Below are 12757 nucleotides of genomic sequence, written 5' to 3'. Positions count from 1 at the left end.
TCACACCCAGTTAATCTGCGACTTTTCAGGAAGAAAAAAGAGGTAAGTCTCTTTAGGATGGCATCCTGAATTATATGGCTTTGGAAACAACAGACTTCTTTGTATAAAGTTCTTCAGCGCCCCATTTGGTGGCGATGCCACTTAATATTGAACCTATTTTCTATTAGATAAATAAGCGGTTATAAGTTCAGACCTGACTCATGCTTTTTGTGACGGATAATGCATTTAGCGAATAAAAACCATAGTAACAGGCCTAGCCAGAAAAAGTAACTTTGTCACTGAATGTAGTATCCTTTATTATTTATAACTCAAGCATAATCCTCTGGCATGTAGTCCACGTGGGTTAAACACATTGACGCACTGTTGTTCGAATTTAAGTAAAAAATGTTTGGTACTCGAGAATCATGCACCAGTTGTTTGTCCACCGCATGTACATTATCACTCGGTCATCTAGATTTTTGATCTCAAACAAGGAGAAATACTGCATCGTGAGAACTCCGGCCTGTGTCGCTGCAGGTTTGATGCAAAACACATAGCTAACTGGAAGCTATTCATAGATGTTTTCTCAGTCGATAAGCATTGATAATGTACAGTGAGGAACAAATTTACCGGCGAACGTTTCGCTTAAAAATTTGTAATTGACGGTACAGATTCAGTGGTCCTAATAATTTTATTTGGTGAATTAAATACAATTCTGACAATATTCATGAAAATAATAGTGGTACTTTAGTCACTGAGTTGGAAGCACCAGGAAATTCATTATGAGAGAACGGTTGCATATTGCAATAGAACGCTGTCCCAAAAGATGAAAGACAAGCCAATATCCGATTCACATATTTTGATCAACACTGACTGTTTTCGTCGGCAGAGCGCATTTAAAATGGTATGGTCCTTCAGAATCAAAATAGGGCACTACACGACCCAACTCATTAGCTTTCAACAGATCCTAGAAACACGGAAAGAGCATGAATTGGGCCGCACCGTTTTTTGCTGTACATCTGATCGAAAGAAGTCCAGCTTCTGGTTTATGCAGACTGTCATATACCTGAAAAATGTAATAAATGTGGCAATTTCTCCCAAATGAGAATAAGGACAATTCTTGTTTTGATGGAAAGTATAATGGAGGTAATCTTGATCAAGAAACGTTTCGCGAAGACTTTCACAGCATTTCGCTCACCAAGAAAAAGCACCATTCACGATATGTCCACATGTGCTTAGCTTAAAAACATGTGTACCTAATAATCTGATTGGTTCATTATTTAGTGACTTGGTAAATTTTGTGTGCCTTACTGTAATTTGAGAGTTACGTTCGAGCAGTGATTATTTATATTGGGAAGCGAACATGCAAATCCTCTTTTTTGCCAGCGGAATTGTTGCTAGGTTCTTTTGCTGGTGGAAAAAGCAAAATTATGACCATAATTTATGTCAATTTAAAGAGTTATTGCCATGTGATTTTCAACCGAGTAATAATTCTGAAATATTGGGTGATTCTTTCTGACAGCCGCGGCCAGCAACCCGTATTCACGCAATCAAGAAGCGGTCGGATGAACAAAAAAGTCACAATTCACACGTACCCGAGGTAATTCTGTAGGTTAACAATGGAAAGTTTGAAAGTGCACAATTATACGAGTGCGTCAAATAACTCTATAGACAATCGTGTTCTTTATTTCGTCGCTGTTTCAAATAGACTTGATTCCCATTTTGACCGGCATAGTGGAGAAACCACCCTATACGAAAAAAGATAATGTTAAACGATACCACTACACTCTTGCCTAAAGTTGAAAGAGAAACAGCATGTCTTTGTTCGGTACTTTCGGCTGACGTATGCTCTTGCACGTAAGTTGTTACAAGGTTCGATCACTGATTGAACAATCGTTCTCCCAGTTACAGCACCTCACTGCTATGCAAAACTAAATTTTATACCGCCATCTAACAAGCTCAAACATTGTAGTTTGGATTCCTCCATAGTGAACTGTTAATTTTTTTGAACGATTTACTGATAATTTGCTGATTTAACTCACACCTGGAAAGAAGAGGTTCTATCAGACACCAGTGATTTCATAAGCAGCTCCAACACCATTTGTTGTGGTCTCAGTTTCTGAACCCAAATCTTTATAAACTAATGGTTAGATAGATTATGATTTCACGTGTGCATGTGTGTAGAATTTCGAGCTGGAGGAGCACTTATGAAGTCCTATCTAGTAGATGAAATACTATAAAATAGAAGGAACTTATTAGGCGAATTCCAGGCTTCGGAAGTAACAAAAAAAGGGTTGGAAGATGGAGATCAAAGCAAGTGAAAATCTTTGGACGTACAAAGGTTCCCAAACCGTTGGCTATAGTTGTAGACCAGCAGTTTAACAATGGGTTAGGGTTGGCTACTTTCATTATTGCGATGATGAACAGAAACTTTAATGCTATAATATCCCTTTTTTTCTTAAATTGAGCAGTCGGTAAAAATCTTGGAGTGCAATTCATCCTCCTGGTCTTAACGGACATCCCCATTTGGTTGGCTTTTATTCGCATGGTATGAAGCAACAGCTAAGATACGTATTTTTGATATATACCAGTATTTAAGATTGAAGAGGCAAACTAATATCATAAAGTGCTATCGTATTATTTTGCGCCACCAATAGATATACGGTTGCTACGGATTGTGTCCTGTATCATCAATGAACGCCCGTCACACCCCATTGTAATCCACTGGAGAATTCCATGTCTCACTGCAGACCATTCGTGTGACTCCAGGTTCTGCTGCTGCACGCATAAAATTTTTTTGAAAACCAAAATCCCGATCTAAAAGGGTGCCAGTCCGCCGTCCAACATCTTATTTTATGCTTAAAAATTCCGGCCGATTCACTTTTTCAGCTACAGTTACGAGCAATTATGCCTGAAAAATTTCATAAATGGGTCCCTAATCCCGAGCGAGGAGGTCTGCTATCGGTTTACTCACAGTGGTTCAATCCACCAATGGCAACCGTAGTGGTAGGTGCCGACGCTATTGGAACAGTGCTGATCATAAAATCACATAAAAAAATTGGATTGATTAAGAAGTTTCGGTTTGCATGTTTGTATGCTTTTGCTGCACTACGTACTGTGCTACCGACCACAAAGATTCAGGAAGTTGATGGGGCAGCATCTTTATTTTCTATCTTTATTTCACACACAGACAACGACAACAATAGGGGTATTCTACCTGCAAGCAAACTACATGTTACCTGAGCCAACCCCAACCTCCCTATGAAGACTTTTGACAAAGTCCCGTACTGTGTAAAAGTACCCGTATGTAGAGAGCGTTTAGAGAAAATAAACGACTGTGCAAATAGCGGAACTTACCCAAGATGCCTGAATTGACTTGCATCTGGGCAGCAGAATAGTCCCTACATTGTTGTGACTTCTCAAAAACGAGCAAGAATGATAAACAGGGACGGAGTAGATGGAAGGGTTCATACATGATATATTCCGTATTCATTTTAAAAGCCCTCAATTTGAAAACGTAGCCCAGCAATGGTTCACTCATGGCCTTCACAGAAAGAATTGTGAACAACATTCTGATTATCATGATGAAAGAATAAGGAATAGAGAAATTGGCTGAGGCTGAAAAAAGGTTGGTTCATTGATGAACGTTTCACCACAGAGATGACCAGCATAACCTGCAAACGTTTAACACCTAACGAAGCCAGCTGAACTAATTTTAGGTATTATGTATATCAGTTCAGAAGAAGGGTGAATAAATATCGTTGGCCTGTAATTCGTTGCAGAACTCACCGGAATCGGGGCATAGTCGAACGACTCCTACTGGTTGGTCGTCTTTTTTTTGAACGTGGAAGTTGACTGGTTCTTTGCTCTGGATGGACAGGGTGACCATCACCTGGCCTTGCCCGCTTTGGATCTGGGGGTGACAGTTTCGGTTCTTCATTGGAGCTCAACACTGCTAACATCGGCAATGTGCTTTTCGGTGCTACGTCCACGACAGATTGTTTTTCAGGCAAAGGCTGTTTACTAAACTCTTCTTGTCTGCTCACTGGCACACTTTCCCTTCTCGGAGAACTGCCCTTATCAACCTGTACGGACACTTGATGAGATAACGAATGACTCAGTGTTCTTATCGAAAAAGAGCGATCACTTGGATCCATAGAGAGGTAGCCTGAATCCTGTGTGTGGCGCGATTCTAGTTTAGGTGCATGTAAAGGTTCTGCAAACGGCTCGGCCCATACTTCATGTTCTATTGCTTTCTTGACACGATTTTCCAATCCGCAGCTCGTGGGAGAGTGTCTCGAACGCATTCTCGAACTGACCAGTCCTGGGTCATATAGACCTTCACTTTCTAACTCCGATTCCTGTGGTGTCTCAGCCTGGGCGGTTCGGCTGTATGATTGAGCTTCTAGAGGTTTTGCGCCAAATGTCGAGTTACTGTGCTGAGCTGTACTTGCGTTGGGGAGGGATTTTTGCCTACAGGTTGACCATTCCAACGTTCTCCTTACCCGGTCCCTCGGCACTGAGGCAGCTCTGGAATAAGCAAGAGGTGTGGGACCCAAAGGATCAGGTTGTGGCTCTTTTAGGTCATCTAACTTTTCTTCGGTTGCCCCCACAAACAAGTGGGTGTCCACTGGAATGTCCACCGATTCTGGAGTATCCTGTAAGTTAGGTGGAAGAAAACGTGGAAAGGACGTTGGAGGCTTCCCGAAAGTTCTCAGAAGAAAAAATCAGTTATGAAAATAATGCATAATGTGAACAGTTTAGGTTTCTTGGCCTACTGTACAATATACGAGCACTACGTACCAAAAATCTCATCAGAACGGGTTTCTGCATCTTTATTGCGTTCGTCATTTGATTCAAAGAAACTTTTAGAAATCCCCTTATTGTATCATAGCTTTTTCCTGAAGCCGAGAATATTTTCCATCTGTCAGACCGGAGTAAACCCTTCCGGCTGATCCTCATGTGTTCCTTGGAATCGTGGTTGTTCGTTCTTCCGTTTAATATAATGCATCGACGAATGACGAAATTTCAACAATGGAAGCGGAAGTAAAATCAAAAATGCAAATGCTCCCAAAGGTTGAAAATAACAACTAATCCGCTGAAAAGATTCATATGGAAACTGGATTACGATATGGTGAGTTGCAATCCACACAACCATTGGAGTGAACTTAGAGTTTGTGTATCAAATGGCTGATAATTTTCGTCCGGAAATGGAGTAGCAGCGAATAATTTCTCGTGAGTACCGATGATATGGACCGCAACACTTTTAAAAGTAATGAATTCAATAAGAGCAATGCAGTTAGGACTGCCACACCTGTGTTAATGAGGGCCGGATTCAGGTTCTTCCGTTTCAGGTTACTAAATATGCTTCCGATGAACAAGTCCTATTCTTGTAACGCACCACTCATAAGGTTGCTGAGATCCCCTCGACAGCCTGGAAACATCAAAACCGAGAGACTCAGCTGGGTATCAGGTGAGCCTCTCGAAAAACCAAATAAATCTGCAAATTAGTGTATATTCGCTAAGTCCTATTCCGTTAACACAGGACTGTGACCTTAAACGCCTTGGGTGTTATTCAATGTGCTGTGAATTGTTGTTTCACTAAGCTCTCTTCCCATTCTGAAAAATGCATTTTTTAGTTACTTTTGGAACGGTTGTTCTGCAATCTGATCACTGACGGTCAGGCAGCTAACTGGTAAATATAGACAAGTTGAACACATCGTTGAAAGCATGTCAGGACAAAACTATTGCTGTTTTTTTTCAGATATCATCAGAAGTGGTGGACCCAGCTGTCAAATAGAGAAATCTGGAAGACGACAAAATGGAAAAAAAACCTTATGGTCACTGATGCCGTGCAAATTTTACCATTTATCAACCATCCGATTCTATAGGTTGGTTTTCTAAGTTGTCGCACGTCAATATTTCATTTTTCTGTGTCAGTTCAGCGTTAGTTTATCCATATCACCTAGATATTACAGACGGAATGTTTCATCTGTAACACTGTTTCATGAAAACCGTGAATATCTGAATGAATCACATCTATTTTCAAAACAGGCCAACGTTATACAAGTTTGAAGGACCCTACTGGCAAGCATTTTGAGATAAATAGTGATATTAGCAGGAAACCCTACCAGGCGGAACACCAACCGGACATTAGAAGAGGTTCAATCAGCCTTATATGTAGTGCTGCACCAGATAAATAGCTGCGACCATCTTTGCTGACTGGGTGCTTGTGTGTATCTTTAATCTAGGAATGCCATCTCAGCACGTAGTCATCTTATGTTGATAAAACTGTTGGGATTAGACCGGATTAAAAACCCAAAACTTATCTATTGAAAAAATATGGTCAAGTAATAGAAAACGAGTTCCATCCAGAGAGAATTGCCATAATCCAAGATGACTAATTCAGCATTTTTATAATATAGCCAACCATCTTGGTAGAAAAGTTGGGGATAAAATGACATAGCAGAGTATTTACTTTTTTTCCACAGGAATTTCTGGTTCAACCAATGGATTACGATGAAGGATTACCATCTGTTCAGTTTTACTGTTCACTGCAACGCGTTTAAATTTATCCTGAAGTATTGTTACATTTCAGACTGTACACATGATAAACTTCACTGCACACCCGCGGTCTACCACATATAAATTTGGCTACCATAAATTTATTTGTTTTGTCTAGCTTTACTTGACCACCTGGACAAATGTCATTTTTATCACAACCGGTATCGATGGCAACCGAAAATTAAAATCGATCCACAGCACGTTTGGTTCAAAATCTCATCCACGCTGAATGGAGACAAAGCCCAGGATGATGGATATTTCTTGCGTCAACTTCACGACAAAACCCAGCAATCCTGGGAAATTCAATCAAACTGCATGTTCTCTGTCAAACAGCTCACATGAAGTAAGGTCAGAAAATGAGAAAATAAACACAAAGCCTGGAAACGTCACCAGTCAAATTCCATTGACATTTATGAGGGGTACATAGCTCGATTTCGAAACCAGTTTAGAAGTTCATATAACTTTACAGAGGAGGATAATGTTTCTGATATCCATTTTCCACCGGAATATTCCAAAAGGGAATCTGTTAGTTCCAACAATGTCAATCTAAATTGACCACGACTGATTGTAATGCTAATGCACCAGGATATCATCTTGTCTTCTTCTTTTCAGGATGCCTTGTAATGTTTTCCAAGAAGGTAGTTCAGACTTTGGTTTCTCCGTGGAGTTTACAAATATTGGTCGGTTGGGATCCACTATATTAGCATACCGATAACTTTGTACTCCATTCTTATAACTCTGTAAAATGTCGTTAGAACTTTTGCCACCTGCGGTATGGCAATATCAGACTCTTTATTGTTGTCTTTAGGGATCTGTCGTTGATAATTCTGCAATCTCTCTCTACTTTCAGGGTGTTTTATGACCCCTTCCGCCCGGATCAGACAGGTTGATGATCTCTGGGAAAACTAAATCTAACTACACAAAGCTGTGAAATATGAATGTAGAAATTGATGTAATTTGCTAATGTTTCTCACTTTAGATATGTGGACATCCTAATTACAGATAGGCGCATCCTTTGGTTGGCTTGCCGATTGCTTGCATAGGCTGGATGTCGTTTGCTCATTTCATGACACTTGGTGTTATCTAGTCTGTTGCTGGTTCCGATTTACCGCTCATCTGCCACCACGACCTCAACTTAGGTCCATAATTTCAAATTACTGACTGAATTTCTTGGAATTTCCCGGGATACACAACTTAGAACACCAAATGGGGTATATCATGCCTACCTGTATGGGTATTTGACCAGCTGAGCACATCGAACGATGGATTATTACAAATATCTCGATTTCAAAATACTTATTACCACCAATTATTTTTCATCATGGAGAGCCACACCCACAGCCGCAGTTCACCAGATGATGAAATGTTCTCCCGGTAAAGATCGGTCCGTCTCTCACCGTATATTTTCATGAATTGTACCTCGAAAAATGTTCCGTAATTTCGCCTTTTATTTCACGCCACAATAAAATACTGTGGCTGAAACCCATGTGCCACATTCATTTTCTTAAGCAACCTTGAAATAATCAAATCATTTGTCTTCATTTGGTTACACCACTAGATAACTGCGACCTTTGAGAGGAAAAAAATCTGGGCGGGACTGGCACATGCCTGTTTGTTTGACCTTAGTCATGAACTAAGTCATACACACTCAACTTGGCAAGATCTTTCAGGGTACTATCATTTTTATTCGTTCCTCAAATTTTTTCGATCGCAGAAACTGTCGCCATATCTGCTCTGTATCCCAGCGGCTTTCCCAGCAGATGTGAACAAAGTGCCTCGTTCCTGTGAAAATACTGATCATTCTTCGACTTCGCGACAGCTATTATTCGACGGAATAAAAAACTGAAAATATGGACGATTGGTTGTCAGCTTACTCCATGTCACATTCAGTTGAATACCGTGAGACGATCCAGATCGCCGTTCAGCGACTGGGTTGATGGTGTCGATTCGTGTCACGTAACCAAGTCAAACTCAGGCCCGTAGGCAGACGACTCCTTGACATACGTGTCACTTTCGACAGCCTGGTGCCGAATTTAGCAATTGTATGGCGACCGCCCCTGCTGTAGTCAAGCCTTGCCGTTGAATCAATACTGGCAGTCTATTGGGTATTCGGTAGCTGGGACAAAACGACTCATTTGGTTTACCCACGTGACCTAAGCTAACTATGGGTGACGCAGTTGAGCTTTTGGCTGACCCACTGAGTTTCGTGATGTTTTGGCCAAGGAAATGCTCACGTATTCCCTCAGCAAGCGGTCGTCTCGTGCGCCCAACCTCGTGAGCTAAACAACAGTAGAGAAGCTAACACAACCAAATTATGGATGAGGACTGACAACACGTCTTTGAGGTTTATGTTAAGTAAATAGTTAGTTGTAAATCAAGATCGCAGAGTTGCAGCCAGAAGTGTGTTGCAGGGGTCGAAAAAAGCTGTGATTGACTGTGTCTGTCAGCAAGTATCCTACATGGATAGACTCAATTTGACCAACTTTTTGCAACGGTCGTAACTGTTAGATAGGGCGTTGATACATATTCTTGGTTCTAAATCTCTCGGAACAACCATCGGCTCCGAACACACTAGCGATGAACTTCAGTTCAGAGTAGCTGCAGAGCAAATTCGCCTTACTCTGTTTGTTAACGGGTAAATCATGATTCTCCCTTAGTGGCACAAAACTGTGGAATTATGTGTACTGTCCCGTTCACGTGGGCTTCCTTCTGCAGAGCAAATTCGCCTTAGTCTGTTTGTTAACGGGTAAATCATGGTTCTCCCTTAGTGGCACAAAACTGTAAAATTTTGTGTACTGTCCCGTTCACGTGGGCTTCCTGTGAACATATATCTAACTTGATGCTGTAGATTGCTCAAAAATTGGAATGCATTGTCAATTTTGGTTTCAAAAGAAAACTGAATAGAGGAATTCCTTTGGTGCTGCTGTTAAGGCGAGCACCTATTCTGGAGCTGTTTGACACTAGCATAACAATATCACCTATTTGCCGCAGATGAAAGTAGGTAAGTTAACCCCAGGCTCCAACATACCCATCTAACTATCGCCACCCTAAAAGAGACTGCGGAATGGCAGTGTCAAATCTGATGAGTCACTGTTATCACAGACACATTTCATCATCCGGGCAGGACGTTCATAAAATAAAGTTTAAATCGAAATAGCATTCCAACTTGGATTTAACGTGAACGTCTTTTATCAGCTGCACGCACACTTAAAATTTTCAGGGAAAATACATTGGCATAAACGTTTAAATACGGGATCCAAAGTCTCAACCAACCACTGGACATTTGTGGGATATAAAAAATTACACCTATCTAAAATAGACCTCAATGGTAACTATTCCTTATCAAGCCTAGGCAGACCAGAAAGTCGTACGACCATGTTGCCCACGGGCTTGAGAATTTTGAATAAGACATCAGAATAAGGCGGCCACTCCTCTGATTTTTTGGATAGTTTATCAGCTGTGGTTCAGATTTGCATCATATACGTGAGGTAGTCATCCACGCCCATATATATATATATATATATATATATATATATATATATGTTGTTGTCGCTCTTTTGCCAGGCTTTGTTAGCGTTCGTAGAGCTTTGCTTTTAGTGCTTCATGTTTCTTTATGAGAGGACATCTGGATCATATAAACGTAGTTGTACTGCCACCTGCAACTGCCTTTATCGGATTTGAGACAGTCTAAGCCGGCCACTGAACTCCAAACCAGATCTAGTCTGACCAAACAGGTTGTTGAATTGCATTTCAGACGCTTATCTGTTATGCCTACGGTGTGGACAGCAGAATGTCGGCCCTCCCATAGCGTTTCGTTGAGAACGAAGTCAAAATAGTTGTGTACTTCCCCCTCTAGTTTTTTTCAACTTTTCGAAGCCTTGCCTCACTCAGGCTTTTGTTAAGGCTGGATGTTTCCGTGTTAGCCAACTTTGTAGATATAATTTCAGCGGTAAACTTTCCTAAAGTTTATCTTCTGAAGGATCCTGGCTAGTTAGCCATTGATACTCGCCCACTTGTGCGTATATTTTAATAATTTCACTGCGCGTAAATTGTTTTAGCGAGACGCTTTCGGATTGGACACGGTTTTTGTGTAATTGCTCCCAATAAGTTTTTGGTGTAGACCAAGTTTGATGTATCCCCCGAGGAATTTTGTGAACATGTTTGTCTCTGTCTTGTGTTGAAGCCAGCTATCTAAACACTGCAGGATTTTTGCTTTTTCGTAATTGTTTGAGTATTCCCATAGGTTTCTGGATGACAAACGTTAAGGTTCTAGGGGTCTGCCAGTATCGATCCGATGTCCTGGCTTGACTGCAATCAAAGCTATCGAGTTACAATCTCGAAACCATGCTATCTAAAACGATATGTACGAGCGCTGACTCGATCGATCAGTGGACTTTTAGACCGGCTGCAAACACCGAGCTATCGGAGAACGGCCTATCGCGTTTTATTAACTCAAAAGCAGCATCAGTTTGTGAAAACAGTTCATTTTGCAGATTTCACACAAATGTCTAGAGAAAAGCATTAAGAAAGTCCAGCTGATACGTTTAGGTTTATAGTATCACGGTTTGTACCTTTTGACTAATTGACTAATTATAAAAACCATGGATGTTCAGTTTTTCAAAGGAACGGTTTAAGAGTAACTGTCACTTAAAGTTTCAGTCTGAGCATTAAGCATTATACTGTCAGCTTAAACTTCACTCACTTCAATCAGTGAACTCTCATTCTCAGCAAGTGGAATCGTCCTGGTAATGGGCTTAGCCTGTTTGATCCTCTGTTGTCGGAGCAACTTTGTTTCAGGTTGGTTTTGCCTAAGTTCTCGTGCACTTTGATTAGCTGTACCTCTGCTTTTGTCCACTAGAATGGAAACGTGCTTTGTTTCCGTCTGTCGCACATTTTCTGTCTTATCCAAATAATTCGTATTTGTGGTTCCTTTTTGTGGTGACAGTGACCAGCTCGTAGGTTCTTGGGACTGATTTGGTCTTTCAAGTTCCAATCTCGGATTGCCGATTTTCGCAAATCTTTCGAACGTATCTGCGTCTCTCACGGATGCATGGGTAATTGGCTGGGATTCTTGGGGTAGCAGTCGGTTTGTTACAGCGCGGAGAATTTTGGAGCGCCATAATTTTCCCAAGCGAATTGTGGAAGCATTTACTGCTGCCTTTGGAGGAAGTGATACTTGTTCCTCTACGTCCGGGCTAAGAAGATCGGGCAAAGCCGTCGCCTCAGATGTTGTGCCAAGCGGTCGTGACGTAGACGGATTGCCAGCACATCGTTTCATCTCCCATTGTAAACCTGAAAGAACAAACAATGTGAATACATTAGGCACTAGTGATCTATCTAGTGCTGTGTCGTAATTCTTCAATCTAAATGTCTGCATTATCAATACGGTGCGCTTAACAGGCTACTCGTAAGGCTGCTGAAAACTCTCCGACAGCTGACGACCGGCTTCGCCCTTTTTGGAGATCACCAGTTAATCACAGTCCCCGGGTTCTACAAAACTGCGCAAAATTCCACAAACATACTTGCATACCAATTTGGTTGACTCACGTGAAACCCAGCTGAATTGTCTCTCAGAGGGATTCCAGCAACCGTGCCTGTAGTGTTCAACATTTTAGCATCATTTTTGTCCGTTGTTTAATTGGCTTGTCTCGGGATGCATGCGTGGCTTCTTTGTTGTGCTGGAGCACGCTCACGAACGTCACGACACTCACAGATCGGAAAGTTGAAAAGCTGCTTAATAAGGCAGTGTTTACTTTCAGCTGACTTCTGCCTACAGTTACGGTGTTATTCAATTTACTCCACTGGAGAGCGAGTCGATGAAAAAGTCGTTTCACTTAGTCTCTTTCTCAAACCCGACCTAATATGCTGCACGAAACCGCAACATCTGTAATCTGTGTGTGATATTTATGCGTTTTGTGGCTGAGAAAGAGGATAATGCGCGATACAAGTTGGCTAAATTCAAACCTGCTGCAGAGTTGTTCTACGTTCATTTATGTCTTTGTATAAGTTCATTTTCCGTTATGGTACTTTGAGGCCAACTCTACGTGATTATCAATCGATTCTGCTAATTTTCGATGTATCCATGGCTCACTCTATGGAACTTTTCCGGGGTAAATGCCTCGCTGATTACTGGATCACTGCAAAGGAACGAGGGTGCAAGCAGATCAGCAAAGATATACGAAATTTCCTCACATATGTGTCAATCGTCCTGTTC

At 41.3% G+C, this 12757-nt stretch overlaps 1 protein-coding gene across 1 annotated transcript; it reads right to left on the bottom strand.

Moving 5' to 3' along the window:
* Positions 1 to 3871: 3871 nt before the first annotated feature.
* Positions 3872 to 11835, bottom strand: T265_15539 (hypothetical protein; the record flags this gene model as incomplete). Its single annotated transcript, XM_009178539.1, has 2 exons — positions 3872 to 4637; positions 11246 to 11835. Coding segments are annotated over 2 exons (1341 nt in total), but the record flags the coding sequence as incomplete, so codon positions are not given.
* Between the last annotated feature and the right edge of the window lie 922 nt (positions 11836 to 12757).

The sequence above is a fragment of the Opisthorchis viverrini genome (genome assembly GCF_000715545.1).
Source record: "Opisthorchis viverrini unplaced genomic scaffold opera_v5_577, whole genome shotgun sequence".
Lineage (NCBI taxonomy): Eukaryota > Metazoa > Platyhelminthes > Trematoda > Opisthorchiida > Opisthorchiidae > Opisthorchis > Opisthorchis viverrini.
Note: the sequence above shows the minus strand (reverse complement) of the source record. Positions and strands in the feature narration are given on the sequence as shown.